Source organism: Prionailurus bengalensis, chromosome E2 (genome assembly GCF_016509475.1).
Source record: "Prionailurus bengalensis isolate Pbe53 chromosome E2, Fcat_Pben_1.1_paternal_pri, whole genome shotgun sequence".
Taxonomy (NCBI): Eukaryota; Metazoa; Chordata; class Mammalia; order Carnivora; family Felidae; genus Prionailurus; species Prionailurus bengalensis.
Window position 1 is genome coordinate 60,370,433 of NC_057352.1, and position 22,500 is coordinate 60,392,932.

General features: G+C 52.3%; 1 protein-coding gene across 2 annotated transcripts in view; it reads right to left on the reverse strand.

The window, feature by feature from the left end:
• The window catches only part of KLHDC4 (kelch domain containing 4), a 49,999-nt gene that overhangs the window by 3,837 nt on the left and 23,662 nt on the right, over nt 1-22,500 (reverse strand). For both annotated transcript variants that reach the window (XM_043599843.1, XM_043599844.1), the window contains 3 exons: nt 6,428-6,520; nt 3,525-3,684; nt 406-481 (listed from right to left, as the gene is read on the reverse strand). In XM_043599843.1, the coding sequence (XP_043455778.1) occupies nt 406-481; nt 3,525-3,684; nt 6,428-6,520 (329 nt within the window). The remainder of the gene's footprint in view (nt 1-405; nt 482-3,524; nt 3,685-6,427; nt 6,521-22,500) is intronic.

Genomic DNA, 22,500 nt, shown 5'->3' on the forward strand with positions numbered 1-22,500 from the left:
CTTTCTCACTTTCCCGGACCCGTGAAACCCTTCCCAAAGCCCACACCCTAGCAGCCGCGTGCTCTTGGGCGAGCACAAGGGAACTAGTGGCTCCCGCCCTCTCAAGCAGGGGGGCTCCTGGCTCGACACCAGCTCCTGGCTTGTGCTTTTAGGTCAGGCCGTCCCAACCACCCCAGAGGGTGAATGTTCCGGCTGTCCCTGCTGTGCAGACGGTCACCGAGGGTTCTTCACAGAACGCCTGGTCTGCCTGCTCAGGCGAGGACACACCCACACCCCAGCCCAGTGTGCAGGGGCCTGTCGCCACCCTCTCTTCCCCATCCCCCAGCCACGGGGCAGGCAAGGCTTTCGGGCAGGACCCCGCAGACCACTGGCAGCCGGGACCCACCCTCCACCCAGCGTACGCACCTTCCCTTCCATCCACAGGCTGCAGCAGGAACATGTCGGAATGCTGCGTGCCTCTGTCCACGTCCTTCTTGACTCTCTGCAGAAGGAACCGGGAGTCTCGTAAGAACTGGCCAGGCGCCACCCACAATGCCCCACACGGTCCCCTCAGGCTGGTGGTCTCGCTTCTCGCTGGGAGGCCGGGTGGGGCAGGGGAGGGCTCGGGAGCCTTCCTTTGCAGCAGCTTCAAAGAAAGTATGAACCACGGCCAGGTCAATTCTGACCTCAACGAGCAGACGGAGTAAAAAATGTTGGTGTCAGTTATTAACTGTTCAGAATAGATTTTAAATTAAAAAACCCACCGTCCTAAAGACTGCCATCCTGCCAGGAACATTCCAGCACTCTGTTGCCGGCGAGTCCATGGCCTCTGCAGCCAGCCTGGTCTAGGCGGGGGGGGGGGGGGGGTACCGGAGCCCATGGGGACTTCTCCGGAGGCCGTAACAAAGCCATCTTCCATCGGCAACCCCCACATCCCCGACCCCCTCATCTTCCAATTTGTGTGCTCAGGCTTCACTGCAAGAACCGAATTAACGCTCTAAGCAGAAGCCAGCCGGCCCCGGACTCTCTGCGGCAGTGCCCTGCGGGGCTCACGCGGCACCTGCGCCTACCTACAGGTTACAGTGTCTGGAAAACTGTGCAGCAAAATGGCTTTCCTGCGGGGAGGGCTTGGTAATGTGAATTTCATCTTTGTATCTACACTTTAACTCCCTATTTCTAACAAATTTGAATTTCAGGTGAGTTTTACATTTACAGACAAATTGAGCGCCCAGTTTCCCTACTAATAACGCCCTCCGTGTGTTACATCTGCCGCTAATTGAGGATGAAATGCTGATTAAGCCCTATTAATGGAAGTCCACAGTGTATTAAGATCTCCTCGGTTTCCCCCAGTGTCCCTTCTCTGTTCCAAGGCCCCGCCCTCTGATGACCTTCAGCGGCTGTGAGGTGCAGGTCAGCTGTCCCTCTACGGACACTTGTCTGACCTTCTCTCACGACTGGACATGGGCCTCTGGGTTGTGGCCCCTTCTCACCCATCACACCGGGGGTGCATGTTGTCACTGTGACTTATCACTGCTGCTGACCTTGCCCACAGGGCTGTCAGGTCACCGCCCCCCACCCCCGCCCAGCTCTCCACAGTCCTCCCTGGAAGGACATCACTCTGCACAGCCCCACGTACGGTGGGGAGTCATACTCCAGAGCTCAAGGGCAGAGTGGCTACGCAATTTATGTGGAACTCTGCACAGGGACTTGTCCCTTTTCCCCCATCTATTTATGCTTTCAATCATTTGCATCTAAACGTACAGACTCACGGACTCTGATGTCATACCGTGAGCTACAATCCAATCCACTTTACTCACTTGGTTGCTGGAACCTGGTTCCAGCCTTGGCCATCGGAAACCCTTCCAGCGGCTCCTCTGTCCCTCTGACGCACCCCATCGGTGAGGGTTTCCCATAAGCGCTTCCTCCGGTTGGACAAAATGCTCCAGCCTCGCCCTGTACACCCCCAGCCCCAGACTCAGCCATTTCCCCAAGGAGCCCCGGGTCCCGTCCCCAGAGGTGGGGTCAGAAGCCAAGATCTGGGCACCGGCAGGGCTCACGGCTGCCAGGCGCCTTTACCTCCGGGCCCTCCCGGCAGACAGAACCAGGAGACACACACACACACACACGCTTCTTTTCCTCTCAGCCACGGGCATGTATTCACTGGAGACAGAGAGCTAGTTTCCTTCTGGAAAACAAAGCCCACAATCCCGCTGTCCCGGGACTGGACATGTGCCCTGGATGCCCTAAGGCCAGAGAGGCTCCGTATGGGCCACATTGTGGGGAGCAGCCTGAATCTCAGGAAATGAAAACTAGGGGATAGCTCAGGTCATGATCTCACAGTCTGTGGGATCGAGCCCCGCGTCAGGTTCTATGCTGACAGCACGGAGCCTGCCTGGGGTGCTCTCTCTCCCCCTCTCCCTGCCCCTCCCCAACTCGTGCTCAGTCTCAAAAATAAATGAAGATGATTATTTTTTTAAATCACAATGAGACCCCACACATCCACCAGCAAGGCCAAGAATAAAAAACTCTGGTGGGATCAAGGGCTGGCAAGGGTGTGGGGCAACCACTGCGGGACGGGGTGTGACGCTGCACCCTGGGACCCAAGCAGAACCACTCCTGGGTCCCTGCCTGAGAAATGAGAACGTAGAGCCATACGGCGACCTGCACGAGAATGCGCATCGCAGCTTTGTTCATAACGGTCAGAAACTAAAAACAGCCCTGGGTCTGCAAGCAGAAATTAGAGAAACCAACCGGGGTGTCCTAGTGGAAAACTGCTGGGCGCCAAGAAGCGAAAGCAGCTAAAACACGCAACGGGGACGGATCTCGAACGCAGGCCGAAGCGATGCCTGTGCTTTTCTCTAAAACACGCCCAGAAATATGGGTGGAGAGCAGCACAGATGTGAACGACCACAGAAGCAGAGACGGCAGAGCATGGACTGCAGAAGAATCCAGGTGGGGGTACAGTAAGTGCTCGCTGACTCTTAAGTCACATCGCAGAAAATTTCAAAATACGAAGGCTAAGAAAGAGCCTGCAGTGAGACACGACCTTATCCCTCTGGGGCTCGCTGACGCGTGCAAGCTGGAGCGGTGCCGCCTGGAGGCTGCAGCCGCTGCGAGTGGCCCCTGCGTGGACGACACACCCCAGAGCCAGCAGGAGTCACCCTGGTGTAGGGCGCCCAGACAGGTGTGCAAGAACATTTACTCTTCTGCGTGTCTGTGCGGCTGGAAGAAACATGAGCCCCCCCCCCCCCATAGCACTTGGGGTCTGTGGTTAGGAATCAAGACCCTCCCCCACCCCACGCGGCTCATCCCAATACGGAATTATTCACAGTCCTGCGTTTTCAGGGCATATGGGTTAGAACATAACACGGCTGCAAAAATCTTGACATGTTCACGGGGGAGATTGATACACATCCATTTCTACTCTAATAAAAAGTGTTTCTATTGAGCCAACATGCAATCCTGTTTGGAAGTTTTCGTTCTTGGTGACAGTGAAAAGGGCGATACAACACAGTATGTCTACTTCCATCCACGCCGCATCTTACCTGCTTCGAGTAGCCCCCGTAGATGACAATGCTGCCCTGGGGAGTGACAGACATCTGGCAGCCTGATCTGGGGGTGGGCCCAGTCCCCGAAGGGCACAGCCTACTCCACGTGAACGTGTCCAGGTCAAAGGCGTACACGTCATTGTAGTAGATGTAATCTCTGGTTATAACATGGTGACACAAAAAGGCAGTAACATTAAAATGTGAACCTGATTAGCTTCGAGGTAAACTTTGTACCACCTGAAACAAGTTCCCAGTTGAAAGTTGAAATCCACACGAAAGGGCTGGAGGCAGATGTGAGTTTGTATCTGGAAACTAGAGATAACGCTAGCTTACAGAAATTCATTAATTTGCCTGGATCTGAAAGCCTTTCTAATCTGGAAGTGATGCTTCCTTACACAGCTTACAAAACCACAGTCTCACAAATAATGGCATCAGGTTACCATGCGTATAAGCTTAAACTCATGAATTAGAGGTTCAAGTGAATCCTCAGAACGGAGATTCCTGCAGCTGGGTCAGGGCCGTGAAGAGACCCCGAGCCGGGCAGGGAGCCGAGCCGAGCTGAGCTGAGCATTGCGGAGACTGACAAGCCAGAGGCATGGCCCTGGCGCCCCGCAGAGGGACAGCGGCAAGGGGGCACGCGGCCCTGGGACTTAAGTTGCGAAGGAGTCAAATGCAGAGGGCCTCGAGAAGGGGCCCCGTGCGTGGGGCGGCAGCAGCCCGGCCCGAGTCGAGGGGGGAATGCCGCCTCCTGGTACCAATTCACGGACAGCCGGGGCAAAGCCAAGGGGCCTCGGGTCAGAATTACACGGGAAGAGGAAGAGGTGCTCCCCAGGTACTCAAAACAGACAGCCAGGCTTCAGGTGGGAAATTCTACCACAGTCTGAGCAGTTTTGTCTCTCCTACTAGAGCTAACCCAAGTCCGGCCCCCTGCAGCCAGCACACGGAAGGGCCAGCACAAGGCCGGTTTGCTGCGCCGCTCACTTGAACGCTGCGCACAGCGTGGGACACGGGACCAGTCGCCTGCAGGGTGGCCTCCCTGACTGGCACCCAGAGATGTGCCTTCTGTAGGATGGCTTTTCGAACATGAACTGAGGAACTTGGAGGTGTTCAGTTCTAAGAAGACTTCGTTACATTCTCCCGTCTCCTCGGATTTCACACTGCAGGTGTGCAGTAAAAAAATTCTATCCCGCACATGAATATCAACCGTTATTTGGTTTCAAAAAGCCCAACTAACTTGTTTAATATAGAAGGTTTCTTTACTTGTATCTCCTGTTGTCCTGTGTGTTTGAAACCTTCATAATTTTAAGCAAGATTAACAGGTAATACTTTGAGAACAGTTCTGATTTTGGAAAAGCTGCAAATCACAACCATCGTACAACGTGATCCACTTTATAACCCGTGCCTGCTCCAGCGGCACATACACCGTAACCTATGAGTTCCAAGGAGCAAGGCCTGTATTGGTCTCCCCAACCGTTTTGGGGCTGTTTAAAAAAAAAAAAAAAAAAAAAAAAAAAAGTGTGAAGGCTAAGTGATAGGTAACAATCCCTTAGGAATAAACTTTTAAAAACAGCCGGGGCTTCCTCATCCAAAATGGCTATAATCAACCGAACACGTGCAGGGCGGGAAGCGGCCCCCTGGAAATGAGTGATCTTTCGTGGAGGCCACAATCCACTGGGCATTCGTTCACCTGGTTTCCTCGTCCGGGACGTGGGACCACGACCTGCCTGCCAACAGTATGGTCTTTGAGACATACTATCAAAGTGCCATTACACCCGAGTTACACCTTTAACAACACAGAATCATCCCTGTTTAACTTCAACTGTGCTTTCAAAATCCTCTCCTAAAGCATGTAAGAATTGATGTCCCCTTGTCAATTAATGAAATACCTTTCTTCACAAAGAAAAACTGCAACTTTAATTGAGCCAAATCTACACCACAACGCCTCAACTAAGACCAGGGTGAGAGGGGTATGAGAAACAACAAGACTCGGCCTAACTCACCTCCCCCTTTGTATCCACGTACAACGACTTCTTTAGGAGCCAGGAATTATCAGAAAAAAATTGTGCAAATGGACCCACAATGTGACAAAACTGTTAGCGGTGCCATGACAACTAATAAACTGATTATTTCTTGAAGGATTAGGAGAGGGAAGCGTAAAACACGGCCAGAGAGACACCCCTATCCACCCTCCTCCACGTGGGGTCCACTCAGAGGAATGGCCTTCACCAGGCATGACAACAGCCCAGACGCATGTCGACACAACACAGTACCATATTAGGATGGTGACAGGCACACTAACCTGTCACCACGCGTCTTGTTTCTCGGGACCGAACTAAGGACGTTCCAGAGGCTATCATGTGGACGACAGGCTCTCAACCATCAGGGAACCTGCTGGCCCGACCTGGAGCGCATACACATGGGATATACGAACGTGGCAGCTCGTAGCAATGCAGCCACAACACAGGGGCGCACTGCAGGCCCCTTTTTAGATACCACTGCAGAATGCAGGCTCTCACTGCGGGCCCCCTGGCCAGCCACAGCACCATCACCTGCGAATTTGCAGACCCTGTCCCAGGCCTACTGAGTCAGCCACCAGAGGGTGGGGCTCGGAAATCAGAGTTTTAACCAGCCCCCTGGGGGATTCTGTGCCAGGCTGAGAATCCTGTGGTAGGTAGGTCTGGCCATACCATTTGCAGGGCATGGCGTAAAATAAAAACACAGAGCCCCTGGTTCAGTAACTATTGAGAATTTCAAGGCTGCCTCGGCTGCATATCCGTGAAGCTGGCTCTGGTTTTGGGGGATGGGCAGCATTTTCCAGGAGCATTCAGAATGGTTCTTCCCACAAAAAACCCACTCTTTTCTGCTTCAGGAAACAGAGAGGCCCTCCTATCGGTACCAACCTTGTAGTCTCATGGAAGCCACCGAAAAGTATTAACTGTCTCTTCCAGGCTACCATCCGATGTCCACTCCGACCTGAAGGGCCTCCTGTTGCCCTAAAATGGAAAAAAAAAAAAAAGAGAGAGAGAGAGAGCACTTTTTACACCAACTTGTGTTTCACAAGCACTTACTGAGTACAATTTAATTGGACCACAGGCTACCAAGGCCATCCCGAGTCCAGCTAGCTGTTGTAAATGTGGACAGCCAGGCCCCACGACCTTGGAGTGAGGATTTCTCAGAGACAGCAGGGACTTGGACACAGAAACCGGACTCCATTAAGACAGCAAACCTCAGCTCTTCAAAACAAACCACTGTACAATCAAACAGCAAGTGACAAAGGGGAGGCAGATTTCTGCAAACACGCACCTGACCAATGACTTGCGTCCAGAAAACAAAGAATTCTTACTATCTCATGAGTAAAATAAATCCAATAAAATTATAGGCAAAAGACTGTGACAGAATATTGAAATAAAAACAGGAAAGAGAAGACACACGGATGGCCAATAAAAACAGAAAGAGACGGCGAGTACATCGCTCATCGGTCTTCGGTCAACAGGCCCAAAGCTCAGCGTGTCCCGTGCCGAACACCGCCAGCGGCCCTAAGCAAACGGCGGGACCGAAGCCGAGCAGGTGTAAGACAGCACGACCAAGGGACTGTTCCTCACACCGTGAGACGCTCCTGGCACACAGCCCAGCAACGGGACACCAGATACTGACTCAGATGTGACAACACAAGGGCACAGAAAGACACACACACACACACACACACACACACACACACACGTTTAGAGAAGTTTTATTCATCACTGTCAAAAAACCGGAAGCAGCAAAGAGATGCTTCAACGGGGGGATAGAGTAAAAGTGCGGTACATTCTCATGATGAAGGACTGTCGGCAACAAGCAGGAAACACACGGTACGCACAGGTCTCGTAAACGTCACGCTCGACAGAAGCGCCATCAGAAGGGCACGTACTGTATGATTCTGCTTCTACGTAGGAGATTCTTAAACAGGCAAAATCAATCTATGCTGATGACAGCAGCTGCCTGGGGCCAAAGATTACAAGGGGAATGACGGCAAGCGGGCAGGAGAGAACTTCCTGGAGTGAGGATCACCTTGTCTGTCCCGGGTGTGGTAGTGGTTACACGGGCGTGCGTATTACCTGAAACTCCTCTAACCGTCCACCTAAAAGGCAGGCATTTTATTGAACATGATTCTATCTCATTAAAACTGATATAAAAAAATACGTATCAATAAATAACCAATAGAAGGGACTTCTGAGTTCTGGCTTGGCATGCAAGGGACTTGGAAGTCACCAGTGTGTCCCAACAAGTAACCGGGAAAGTCAACAACTCCTCTTAGACCCCCACAAAGGGAGGGACGCAGATCAAACTGGTGGCCCCCGAATTAGGGACAGACAGGTGCATACAGGAAGTCACACTTCCAGAAGCAGAAGCTCATGAGCAGAAACTGCAGGAACCAGAGCTTGACGGGAAAGCCTGGACAAACTGCCAGAGACGCAGGGCAGCAGCTCAGAGAGTGAAAACGCCCAGCGCGACCCAGTGACAGGGCCCCCACGGTACTGTGAGATGTACTCCCAGGAGTTCGAGCGGGTTCCCGTGGGAAACATCCCAGACACATCCCCTCGTGCTCCTGGCAAGGAAGGGGAGGAGGGACCACTGTGAAGTGTGCCTGAACGAGGCCTGCCTTCAGGGAAACCCAGCTAAGGGGAGCCCACCCGTACCCTGCGGGATTATGATCAGAGCCGAGTCGACCTGGAGGAAATCCAACTCCCAAACTCCAAACTCCCTCTGGGCCCGCCGGCCCGCCCAAGAAGCGGCGGGCCTGTGCAGTGAGCAGCAGCCCGGGCTCCACAAAGGATACTGACCTCACCACAGGGCCGGAGAGGGCCCCTTCCGGCGCCTCACAGCCACAGGCCCGACCTACGGACAGCAGTTTCTTCTAACCGGCCCATCACGTCCTGCTAGTGAGAAACACAAAGCACCCCAAAAGGCAAAAAGCACAGTCTGAAGGTTCCCAGCAAGCACCAGAAGCAGACAGGGGTGCCGGAATTATGAGACCAGGAATTTACCAGCTGTGATTAATGCGCTAAGGGCTGCAACAGCTGAAGTAGACAGCAAGCAGGATAGGTGGGCAAGGTCAGGAGCGAGACGGAAATCCTGAGAAAGAACCACAAAGAGAGATCAAACCAGCGACAGAAACAAAGGCCACCGAGCATGCCTCCAAGGGGCTCGCGAGCAGGCTGGACATGTTTAAGAGCCTGGAGCCACAGGACACGGCAACACAGAGCTCAAAAACCAAAGACCAAGGAGAAGTAAGCCTGGGGGGGAAAAAAACAACAAAAAACAGAACAGGACATCCGAGGACCGTGGGCCACTCACGCTACAAGGTGTAACAGAAGCACAGCGGCACTGCCAGAAAGAGAAGACAGAGGAATGGAAGAAAAACAGGAAACAAGGAGAATTTCCCCAAACTAAACTCTGACATCAAACTACAGATGCAGGAAGGTCGGAGAACACTGAGCAGGACGGGTGCCAGGAAACGATACCTAGACGTGTCGTTTTCAAGTTACAGAAAACCAAAGACAAAGGAAAAATCCGGGAAGAAGCCGCAGGACAGTACGCCTTACCTATCGAGAAACAAAGGTAAGAATTACATCCAACTCCTGCTCAGAAACCGAGCCAGCAAGAAGAGTGGACAGAAATATTCAAAGCAGGGAGAGAACTCTGTGCTCCGCAAAATCAGCCTTCAAAAGTAAAGGAGAAAGAAAATTTTCTCCAACGAACCAAACTTAAGGGACCTGGCCCAGTAGACCTGCCTCGCAAGAAATGTTAAAGTCTTTTAGAGAAAAAAAAAAAATACATATATATATATATATGGGTCAAAAACTCGAATCTACGTGAAGAAAGGAAGACAAATGAAGGAATTAGTGAAGTCAAAATAAAAACATTTCATTTTTCTTATTCTTCACTGATCTAACGAGTAACAATTTGTTCACAACAGGAGCACTAATGTATTTGACTGTGTGTCCCTCACTACACACACACACACACACGCACACACACACGTTCTCACGCATGAGTAGGTGTCAGTGAAATGAAAGACAGCAGTCATACAGGGAGGGGCCGACAGAAGGAATTAGGACTATTTTGCTATTTCAAGGTATCCACACTACTCACGAAGTGGTACAATGTTATCTGAAATTGGACTCAGATTAGCTAGCTGTCAATGCAAGCCACTAAAAGTAGCAAAAAAATAACTGATGCTAAGAAAGGAGAAAAACTGGGATCTTATGCTCCATTAAAACTACAAAAAAACAACAAAAGTCAAAGACAAACAGAAGAACAAGGAATAAGGGCAACAAATAGAAAACAGTAACAAATACAGTAGATATTAATCTAATATATCAATAATCATTTTCAACGTTAATGTTCTAAATACACCAACTAAATGACAGAGGTTGTCAGAGTAGATCAAAACACAAGACCCAGCTATGTGCTGTCCACAAGTAACCCACTTTAAACATAAAGACACCTGCAGACGAAAAGTAAACACAAGGAGAACTAATGAGCTTCGATTAGCTGACAGCTCATCAAAGAAAAGTAGGAGTAACTACATTTCAGACAGAGCAGACTTCAAAACAAGGAAAGTCACCCGGGACTTAAACTGCCATTACGTAAGCATAACGGGGTCAGTTCTCTAACGAGGCATAACAGTTCTTAACATGGACACACCCGACAACAGAACATCAAACTACGTGAGGCAAAAATTAACAGAATTGCAAGGAGAAAAGAGACATCTGCTATCACAGCTAGAAAATTCAACGCCCCTGTCTCAAAACTGGACACAGCAGCAAAAATCCACAAGGACAGAGCCGAACTCAACAACACCATCAATCAACTGGATATAACGGCCATCTACAGACTACTTCATCCAACAAGGGTCAGAATACACATTCTTCTCAAGCTCACACAGAACACTCACCATGACAGACCATATTCTGGGCCAGAAAACACACCGTTAACAAATTGAAAAGAACAGAAATCATACAATTTCTGCTTTTAGAGCACAGTGAGAATAAACTAGAAACCAGTAACAGAAAGAGAGCCAGGAGGGGCGCCCGGGTGGCTTAGTAGGTTAAGCGTCTGACTCTTGATTTCGCCTCAGGTCATGGTCTCACAGTCTCGTGAGTTCGAGCCCCACATCAGGCTCCACGCTGACAGTGCAAAGCCTGCTTAAGATTCTCCCTCTCTCTCTGCCTCTGCACCTCCCCGCCTCGTACTCTCGCTCAAAGTAAATAAACTTAAAAAAAAAAAAAAAAAAAAGATAGATGGGAAATACAAAATACACAGATTAAACAACATATTTATAAATAACATGTGGGTCAAAGAAGAAATAAGGAGAAAATTTTAAGTATTTTGAACCAAATGAAAATAAAAACACAATTTATCAAAATTTGTGGGATACAGTGAAATGTATAGGATTGAATGCACATATTGGAAAAGAAGAAGTATTTAAAGCCAATAATCTAATTTTCCACCATAGGAAACCGGAAAAAAGAAGAGGAAACTAAACCCAAAACAGAAAAGAAGACATAATAAGAGAGCACAGCGGTACCTGGGTGGCTCAGTCAAACGTCCAACTTTTTTTTTTTTTTTACCTTTAAAAAAAAAAATGTTTATTTTTGAGAGAGCACAAGCGAGCATGCAGGAGTGAGGGAGGGACAGAGAGAGACAGGGAGACAGAGGATCCAAAGCAGGCTCCACGCTGATAGCAGCGAGCCCAATGTGGGGCTCAAACTCACAAACGGCGAGGCTATGACCTGAGCCAAAGTCAGACGGACACTCAACCAACTGAACACCCTGGTACCCCAAACATCCAACTCTTGATTTCAGCTCAGGTCATGATCTCACGATTCGTGGGAATGAGCTCCATCCACATCCCACGGTCCATGCTGACAGCAAGGAGCCTGCTTCAGACTCTCTCCCTCTCCCTGCTCGCTCGCTTTCTCTCTCTCTCAAAATAAATACATACTTAAAAAAGGGAATTAGAGCAGAAATTAATATTTTTGAAAATAGAGAAAAATCAACAAAACCAAAAGCTAGGTCTTTGAAAAGACTGACAAAATTGATAAGCCTCTAGCCAAGCTAAGAAAAAAGGGAGAGAACACAAATTACTAATATCAGAAATGAAAGAGGGGACATCACTACAGATCCCACAGAAATTAAAAACATTAATAACAACAAAAAAAGCAATACCACGAACAACTCCATGCCCAAAGATTTGATAACCTGGAAAAGGTGGACTAATTCCTTAAAAGACAGAATTTACCAAACTCCACATTAAAAAGTGGACAATCTGAACAGGCCTGCATCTATTAAAGATATTAATAATCTTCCAAAACAGAAAGCACCAGGCCCAAAGGCATTCATTGGTGAATTCTACCAAATATTTAAGGAAAAAAATTGTACCAATCCTCTACAATCTCTTTCAAAACATAGCTTCTGTCCTCTATCCAGCACTACCCTACACCCAAACCAAAGACATCACGAAAAAAAGTCTACAGACCAGTATCTTTCAGGAACAGAGATGTAAAAACCCTCAATATTAACAAATCGAGTCAAAAAAAAGTATGAAAGGAATTATATACCATGACCAAGCGGGATTTATCCCGGGTTTACAACAAGGCAAGTTCCACATTCTAAAATCAGTTAACATGAGCCATCATATCAAGAGACTAAGAAAGAAAAATCACAGGATCATACTGATAGAAGCAGAAAAACTCTTTGTCAAAACCTAACAACCATTCATGATAAACTCTCTCAGTAAACTAGGAACAGAGGGGAACTTTCTGAACTTGATAAAGGTCTACAAAAAACCTACGGCTAATATCCTACAAAATAATGAGAAACTGAAAGCTTTTCTGCTAAGATCAGGTATAGAGCAAGATGCCCCCTCTCACCATCCCTTTCAACATTGTCGTAGAAGTCCTTGGTAATGCAACAAGGCAAGAAAAGGCAATAAAAGGTATAAATATTGGGAAGGAAGACAGAAAACTGTCTTTGTTTGCAATTGACATGATCTATGTAGAAAATCTGAAAGAACTGGGGCGCCTGGGTGGCGCAGTCGGTGAAGCGTCCGACTTCAGCCAGGTCACGATCTCACGGTCCGTGAGTTCGAGCCCCGCATCGGGCTCTGGGCTGATGGCTCAGAGCCTGGAGCCTGTTTCCGATTCTGTGTCTCCCTCTCTCTATGCCCCTCCCCCGTTCATGCTCTGTCTCTCTCTGTCCCAAAAATAAAATAAACGTTGAAAAAAAAAAAAAAAAAAAAAGAAAATCTGAAAGAACTGACAAGAAACTTCCTGGAACTAATAAGTGATTATAGCAAGGCTGCAGGCAGCAAGGTTAAATACATAAAAGTCAACTGCTCTCCTAGATACCAGCAATGAACAAATGAAATTTGCAATTAAAAACAATACTACTTATATTAACATCCCAGAAATGAAATACTTAGTGTAAATATAACAATATATACAAGATCTATTTGGGGAAAACCACAAAACTATGACGGACAAAAATCAAACAACTAAATAAACAGAGGAAAGTTCTGTGTTCACGGATAGAAAGACTCAGTATTTCAAGACGTCAGTTCTTGCCAACTTGATCAATGGTTTCAATGCAATCACAATCACAATGCCAGCAGCAAGGACAAACTAATTGCAAAGTTTATATGGAGAGAGATAAAAAGATGCAGAACAACCAACACGATATTTAAGAACAAAGTGGGAAGACAGACCTATCTGACCTCAAGACTCACTGCAAAGCCATAGTAGACAAGACAGTGTGATGTTGGAAAAAGATGAAACAAAGAGATCGATGGGACAAAGCAGAAAGCCCAGGATTAGATCCCCATGAATACGGTCAACTGGTCTCTGGCAAAAGAGCAAAGGCAATACAATGGCGCAAAGACGGCCCCTCCAACACATGGTGCTAGTTACTCGACACCCACGTGCCAAAAAATTAATCTAGACACAGACCTTACATCCTTCACAAAAACGGATCACAGACCTAACTGTAAAGCAACAGATTTGCTGGACTTTACTGAACTTTAAGCCTTCCGCTCTGCAAAAGACAGTATCAAGAGAATCAGAAGCCACAGCCTGGGAAAAAGTATTTTCAGAAGATACATCCAAAAAGGGACCAAAATCTACAAACAAGTCTTAAAACTCAACAGCAAGAAAACAAGCAACCTGCTCTCAAAGGAGCCGACGCATCTGGGCACGCCTCCTAGATTCCTATGGATTACAAGCCTTGACTCCTACATGGGAGCCAGGCACTCCAGGTGCCTCTGCTCCCCGCATGCTGCCTCGGCAGCTCTCAGGGCCCGGCTCTCCGTCGAGTCCACCTTCCACAAAGACCCCAACGAGTCCCGGCTGCAGGGGAGGGCCACAACCCGAACCACGCTGCGCAGCACTCTTTCTAGGACGCGTTCGTTTCATTTCCTCTTGTGCACTCTACAGAGCTACCCCCAAAACCAGGTGCCCTAAAAAAATACATCAACACACAGAATCTCAGAAGAAAATGGAGCTCGAACTACCCAACCAAATGCCTCCTCCTTGGCAAATTCCTGGCGAACAGCTCGTCACACATGGCTGGGAGGACCCCCAGGGTCTTCCCTCTTCCAACCCAGATCCAATTCCATTCTCCTCACCTTTCCTCAAATGCCTCATCACCTGGTTTCTCTCCCCTAAGGCCCTCAGTCTCTGAACGTCCACTCAAAACGTGTCACTCAAAAGGACCACCTCCTCGGCGGCAGCAAGTCGACCGAAGGTACACGACACCCGTTCTCGGACGCCACGTCCTGTCACCCAACCTTCAAGCACTGGCCTCTGGGCAGCCTAGCACATGCTGATGCCACCCAGGATTACAAGTTACTAAATCCCTCCTCATCTACTAGCAAGGACAGCTGTTTTCAGTCAGCTCTCTTAATCCTATATTTGCATGCAACCTACGAGGGAAGCTTCTCCCACTTCAATTACATCTTGCTGGATTTGGTCCACGAAGGTGATTTTGGATGCTGGATTCGTCAACCAATGTATTTGCTCTGCCTCCCGGCTTTGTATCACCCACAAATTTAGTGAGCGCATTTTCTTATCCAAATTCACGATAAAAGAACCAAACGAGCAAGGCTCAGAAGGAGCGTCTGGGCCCGCCACAGGTTCACGCAGTTGCTGGGCGCCGACCTCAACTGGCACTCTGCTCCGCACGGCGGCAGCGGTGCCCTGGGGGCTGGCCACACTCCACACTCCGTCCCTCCGTGCCAGCTGCCGAGGAGACCACGCCGCAAAACTGCACATTAGAGAGGCCGGGTAAGAAGAAAAACACCATGCATGCTGGCAACAAGCCAATTCCCTTTTGAGGAATCTTCTGATATAATTCTTTCAAAGTACAATCTGGGGAACAGGTTCAACAACTAAACTAGCATGGCCGCTTCTGATCCCACTTCAAGAAAAGTTACGCAGGAGAGCCCGAAACCTCCGGGAACCTAAAGGCCGTCGTTACACGCCTCCCCGTGGCCAAGATGCTCCCTCCAGGTTAAGGGCCTCCTGTGCTTCCTGTCCACGAATCTGAAGGGTGTTCTGTCCTCTGGTGAGCCAGGCACGAAAGACTCAATTCCCTTTTTCTGGCAGCAGCCAAGTATCACTGTTTGGTAACCAAAACGGGAAAAATTTTCTATAAAAAGACTCCATATACCCCTTTAGAAAAATAAAGCCAACCAAAAAAGCCTGTTTATATCTGAATCCCCAACAGGCTCCTTTCAATTGCCGTCACTCCTAAATACGGAGTCTTAGAAAATTAACAAGTCCTACTCAGCCAGATCTGTACGTGGCACAAAAATACATGTGTAACGTTGTGGGAGTGAGTGCTTCTAAGTGCACTGGAGCTACGTGCAGAACGGCATTCCAACAGGGCAAGGTGCCACTCGGCATCACCCGGGCCCCTCTGTGGGGACATTTGCAGAAGGTGTGGAAGCGTCAGCTAGCTCCACGGCTCAGCGCGCAGTGTTGAGCGCTTGGTACGCAAATGCTTCCGTGAGCGCTCTGAAAGCCGACACCTGACGAAACTACACACTACGGTCCCGTGCCAGCCGGCCCGGAGACATTTAGTGAGCAAAGGAACCACTTCTCTCTTAATCCCTGAGATTCAAGGTCACACAGGAGGACCCATCAGGGAACTCAGTCCAGTGGTGCATCCTCAGAACAGAAAAGGTCCCCTCTCCAAGAATGGTTGCAACACGGCCTGGGCGGGAAGCGTGTACGAAAGCATTTCCCTTTTCATTTCAAACGACGTACCTTTGGAATTCGGCCCCACTTTTCCACGGATCAACTCAACCGACCAACAAATTTTGGGCTTGGTAAGTCTAACGGTCTTGAATCGCACTGTATGGAAAAATCAGTGGCGGTCTCTAGAACCCGGGCCGCCTATCAGGCTGCTTCCATGTTTTACTTCGCTACAGTCGATAATAAAACCGCTATCTGTGGGCGCCCATCCTCCACTAGGCGCTCCTCTTACAGGTTTTCAATCCTCACATCGACCAGATGAGCAGATGTCACCTTTTCTTAGTTTTTTAAATGTTTGTTTATATTTGAGAGAGAGCGCGCGCGTGCCCGCGCACGAGCAGGTCCAGGGGAGGGGGAGAAAGAGAGGGAGACACAGAACCCGAAGCAGGCTCCAGGCTCCGCGCTGTCAGCACAGAGCCCAACACGGGGCTCGAACCCACAAACCGTGAGATCATGACCTGAGCCGAAGTCGGACACTTAACCGACCGAGCCACCCAGGAGACCCTGGCAGATACTATCTTTAATCCCATTTTACAGATGAGAACATCAAGACATGGAAGTCAGGAAACACACTAGGCCAGTCAGTGGCAGAGCCAGAACGAGAATGAGACAGTCGGGCCCCAGAACTCGCACTTGCAAGCACGGATTCAGACGCTGAACTATCCTGAACGAAGCTGGAAGTCTGAGCACTACAGGAATCTTTGCACCAAAGCCTGGCCACTTACCCTAATGACAGTTTTAAAGTCTCCCACCCTCTGTGTGTGTGTGTGTGTCAGACTCCCTTCCTCCCCAAGCACGGTGAGAGTAGAGAGTGATGGTGAGTCAGCAGGAAAGGGGCAGGGGGTCTACCCACACTCTTGCTCCCACTTCTCCAGGTACTGGCTCCACTCACAGCTGTGGGGGAGGCCAGGGAGCCCCCAGACCACGAGCCCCACGGCTCACCACAGAACCTGGAGGGCAGGACGCGCGTGTCCGCTTTCACCTGCGTTTCACGTCCCCAAATTCACACTTTAAAGTTATGAGGCGTGGTCTGATTTCAGCTGACTCGTCACTGTCCTTCCAACAGGATCAGACAAATAACTCCGACCCCTCTGCTAATGATTCTTCTTCCCCGGGATGCTTGTTTTTCTTAGACACCGCGTGAACACATACACACGGAGTGTGTGGGTTTCACTAAGGGCCAAATGCTGGCTCCTTGCTCAAATCAAGAGAAAACAGTGTGCGCACATGTGCACATACACATTCTCTTACACGCTTCTGTGTGTTTTTTCATTCAACCAATTTTTTTTTTTTAATTTTTTTTTCAACATTTATTTATTTTTGGGACAGAGAGAGACAGAGCATGAACGGGGGAGGGGCAGAGAGAGAGGGAGACACAGAATCGGAAACAGGCTCCAGGCTCTGAGCCATCAGCCCAGAGCCTGACGCGGGGCTCGAACTCCCGGACCGCGAGATCGTGACCTGGCTGAAGTCGGACGCTTCACCGACTGCGCCACCCAGGCGCCCCTCATTCAACCAATTTTTATTGCCTCTCCTAACTGCTCTGATGCCTATAAAAATATATTAGTTGTACACAAACGTTCCTGGCAGCACTGCTCAGAGATGGAAAAGTGGAAACAACCCAAATATCCATCAGCGAATGGATGGATGAACCAAATGTGACCCATCCGCAGTACGGAGTATCTACTGATACAGAATGACCTTAAAGACTGTGTGAAGAGTCGGTGACAAGGGCGCAAAGGGCGCAAAGGCCGTGGGCCTGTGGCTCTGACAGAGGCAGGCTGGAGGCAGCCGGGGATGGAGGGAGCGAAGCATCTTCTGGAGGGAGGTGGCAGGGCTCTAAACCGAGACAGCAGTGATGGCCGCACCGGTCTGTGAACACGCGGAAGGCCGGGGAACTTCACGCTGTGAGAGGGTGACTTCACGGTACTCGGGCGGCACCCGGAAAGGCAGAGTCTGTGAGCAGCCTGGCCTCCCTGTGCGTGGTCTTCGAGTCACAGGTAACTGGCTGTGGCGGCACCAGATCCAGAAAGACGGAGAAGGCGCCAAAATCTTTGTCCCCGTGCCCAACCGCGCCTCCTGGTGGTACGGAGGAAGGCAGCGGCGGCCTCTAGAAATGCTGCCTCTTGAGTGTGGCAGGCGGGCCCGACCCGGTGTGGCAGGGGAAGGGACGAGAGCGCCCGAGGGCTCTGTGCAGTGGCCCCGGCCCTGCTCTGCTTGCTCCCATGGAGAAGCCCCTCAGCGCAGGGAGTGCCCACGGGAAACGGGGTGCGGGGAGGAGAGGCAGGCTCAGGGCGCACCCCTCCCTCACGGCAGCCCCCGAGCCCCGGAACCTCCCCCGTCTCTCGGCCGGGCCGTGTGGTGTCCTCTGGCCGTCCCCGAATGCCCTGCCTGCTGACCCCCGCCGGTCTGGCGTCTCCACCACAGGGGTGGCCGGCTTCCATCACGCTGACCTGAGGAGACCCTCATACACACTGATCTCGGCAAACACCACGCACCAGCCGTGATGGGCTGTCTGTGCCCCTGCCCCCCATTCCTGTGTTGAACCCTGACCCCTGATGCGACAGATGGGAGCAGAGGCCTCTGGGAGGTGATGAGGGTTCGAGGAGGTCATGAGCGTGGGGCCCCAAGATGGGAACCTCGACCTTTGGCGAGGAAGAAGAGAACTCTCTCCACGAGCAAAGGCCACAGGAAGACACCACACGCAGGTGGCTGTCTGCGACCCAGGAAGCAGGCCGTCACCCGTCAGCGAACCTGCGGACTTCCAGCCTCCAGGGTGGTGAGGTCGGCCTCTGCAGGGAAAAACCCCGGTCCGTTGCCACTCGTGCCCGCCGCGTGAGCGGACCAGGGCGCTAACCGTCCAGTGGGTCGCGGTCTCTGGAGAGTCTGCTCCGGCCAGTAACCCGACAAGCCTCCCCCGATCTGGGGAGAGGAGGCGACTGCTCGATCGCGGCCCCTCCGCCTCTCCTCTGCCGTTAAACGCGACGCGGGCCCTGCGCCACGAGTGACCTGCCCTCAATTTCACACAGGTGCACCCGCGTGTGAACACACACCAGCCCCCCGTCCCTGCCCCTGGATGAGATGCGGCTGGGAAGGGGGAAAGACTGCGTTTTCTAGAAAAAACAAACCCAACGCTGTCAGAATCTATCGACCGAACCAGCAGCCCCCATCAAGGGAGAAAAACCCAGGGCAGCTGTGCTGGGGCCTCCCGGCGAAGACAGAGACCCAAGGAAATCTCAACAGGCGCGTGCAGGCCGGTCATCCACGCGCACACGCAGCGTCACGGAGGCAGCCGGCCAGTGCCGGCTCTGCACTTCAGCCTTCCTGACGCAGTAACCCCGTGACCTCTCCTCTCGCTCTCAAACCGCTGTGATGTCAAGCCAGCATCGGTCGCTGCAACCCAGAACGTAAGTGGAGACGACAGAAGACCGCTGAGGGTCCGTCTGGCGTCACACGGGCCCCAGAGGCCCCAGCGGAGACGGAGAACGCCCGGCCCCGGCCCCGGCACGACAGCTGGAGCTCACCTGGGGGGCCACGGGCTGGGCCGGTCGGTACCAGCAGCACGCAGGACGGCTTGCCAGGGCATGCCAGGGCTGAACGCACACACGCCTCACGGCCCCGTGGCCTCACTCCGCTTGGACGCACACTCGACAGGAGTGCGCACGCTCACCGGGAATGCTGACGGCGGCACCCCTGCCCTTGCGATAACCGTGGAACCGGTGACTCTGCGATGCCCGCCGCCGACCGGACGCAGCGTCCCATCTCCAGAACAGATTAAACAGCCCCAAGACAAATACACCACGACCACAGGCGACCCAGACAAATCTCACAAAAACAGTGCTCCGTGTGAATGCTGAGGCAAGAGTCCGGGAGAGGCAAGAGTCCGTTTACGGGACGTTCAAAACAAACCTCGTCTGCGCTCAGGGCGGGCACAGGGGAGTGACCGCAAGGGGTACACGGGGGCTGGAGGGACGGGGAGAACTCTCTTCTGCATCTGAGCGCACAGGTGCGTCTGCCTTTGTAAAATTCACTGAGCTGCCCAGGACCACGTACATCCATCAGAGTTTACTTTTTAATAAAGCGCTTTCACAGAAACCAAACTGGCATCTGGTCCCTTTTCGGCCATCAGCACCACGTGGAGAGGCCGCCCTGCGGTAACTCTGGTGGCTGCAGAGGTGCTCCCCACCAGGCACGGCACCAGACAGGGCACAGGCGCTGGGGACTGCATTTGGTGCCTGTCACACCCACCCAGGCACTGCGACGCTACTCGGGGCAGTGGCTGCACCCGCTCAGGTCACACAGCTCCGGGTGGCACAACGAGGCATGCGGTGTGATGCGACTCAGGGCCCGTGCTCTTCTCTCCACGCTAAGCATCCAGGGCTGTGAAACAGGGACACACGCAGGCACAGGTGGATCAAGGCCCCCCTTCCGGTGACCTGACTTCAGATCTCAGAGGAGCGGCTCTTCCCTGGCCCCCCTCCGCAGGCCCTGGCCTTTCCCGCTGGAGAGCTGAAGTCGTTTTCCCCTGACGGGCCCATGCATGCCAGGGTGGGTGGGACACCCTTGCCGTGTTAAGAAATGAGAAGCGACCAGACAGCGAGAGGGAATCCGTCCCGCCCTTCCACCAGAGAAATCTGTTTGGCAGCCAAGAGAGGGACTAAATCTACGTGTCGATTTAGTACAGCTGATGCTGGCCTTTACCAACGCGCAACCCTTCTCTCGAGGCCTCCCCGACTGTAAAGCCACCCGCACGGCAGTGGGACACGTTTACTGAAAGATGAATGCACGGTGCCGGGCCAGTCCTGGAAGAGTCAAGCTCACGGCGGGCTCTGCCTGTTCCTCCTGAGCGATACGAACCCACAGCCCCGTGGGTTCTCCTGAGCTCGGAGACCTTCCCCAGAAACAGTACGCTCAGTCTGCGTTTTGAATGCCTCTCCCTACTTTTCTTATAGATCAGCAAGACAAGACCACGGAGGACAGCGGCCCTCTTCCAACGGCAGCCACTGCGCCAGGGTGTCGACCACACCCTGTCACAAGGAGCAGCAAGGAGCAGCGGCCGCAGCCTAAGCCCACGGATGGCAGGCTTGAGCCAGCGGTGCATGTGCCCTCTGGCACAGTCCTACTGGGCCCAGCCCCTCGGGCCAGCACAGCCCCACCAGGAAACAGGGTGGCGCTTTCATTTTGCCACAATCAGCGAAATTACAAAAGCACTATCTACACGACCTTACTTGTTAAGGATCCAAGGAATCTAAAGGAGCTCTCTTGCTTACAGGCGTTCTCACATCAGTGAACAACGCTCAAAACTGGCACGAGACCGAGACCAGAGGACAAGTGAGTGGGGCTCCCGCTGCCTTCAGGGTCACTGAGTGGGGTGGGTAGAGGTTAAACACAATGCAGGTTCCTGAGCCCCGTTTTAAACCTGCTCTGAACCAGACTCGATGTCTGGGGTGAGGGCAGGGAGGCATGTTGGTGAAGCTCCGGGGGTGCTCGCGGGTGCAGGAAAGCCCAAGAATCAAGAACAGAGGCATTAGCTCTGGGCCGCGTCCCCAGGCTGCCAGGGCTCCCAGCCACGACGCCACCGACACTTGCTGGGACCGCCTCAACCGTTCTCCGAGGAACCTCCCCGAGTGCCAGTAAGGACAGGAAACTGCCCCGCGGCAGCGGGAACTGCCGCCCCCGAGGGGGAGGACCGCCAGCAAATGGCCGGGGACGGGGACAGAGGCGGAGGGCCAGGTGGAGTCTCTGTGGGGCGACAGACGCCAGGTGAGGGGCTCAGAGCCACAAGTGCCCTCTGACTCCACAACCCTCCTTCCAGGCACCTCATTGTTACCAAAGGGTGAGAATTAAGCCTACCTGGAGAGAAGGACGACCTCCTGATCAAAAAGACAAGACCAGAGAGATGGCGACTCTCCCGGAGTGCAGTCTACAAATGCAAGCAGTCCAACCAAACTCCCACTGGGATGTTTAAAAACACAACCTGAAAATCGGATTCTGGAACCCACGTGAGGAAAACGCACAAGAAACGCGTGAGGGGAGAAGACCCGGGCCCCGGGAGCGCGACGGAGGGGTGCCGAACAGGTGCGAGGGGCGGCGAGCCAGCACAGCACCCGGACGCACCGGACCTCCGGCCGCGCGCGCACAGGTTCTCCGGCGCCCTTGGCGGGCACGGGCGCGCGCACACACCCCGGGCTTTCCTCTCAGGTACGTGCTGTTCTGCTTCGTGGGCTTTTCATGGATGTTTCCGTGTTAAAACGAGAGGGAGCGTTTCTCCGGGGCACGCTCCCATCAGTGCACTCGGGGCCGAAGCGTGCGCACATGTCCCGTGACAGCGGGGTGACGGTGCAGGCGACACCAGCTGCGGCTCGCCTTCTCCCGTCCTGGGCGCGGTTTCCCGTCATGCCGCTCGCCACTTTACAGGAAGCCTGGGCTGCCCTCGGGGCACCGCCTCCCACACAAAAAACTTCACGGGTTCACACGCGGCATGTCTCGCGGCTCCCGGGGCAGTGGGACACCCGTCTGCAGGCGCGCCGGGCCGTGGAAAGCTGCGCCGGCGGGAGAAGGGGCCGTGCCTGCTCACATTCCTCACTGGTCTGGGGACAACCCCGGGGGCAGGCGGGGTGGGTGGCGGGGCCGCACCCCGAGGGCCGAGGCACCAAGAGTTTCGGGAAGGCTGGGGT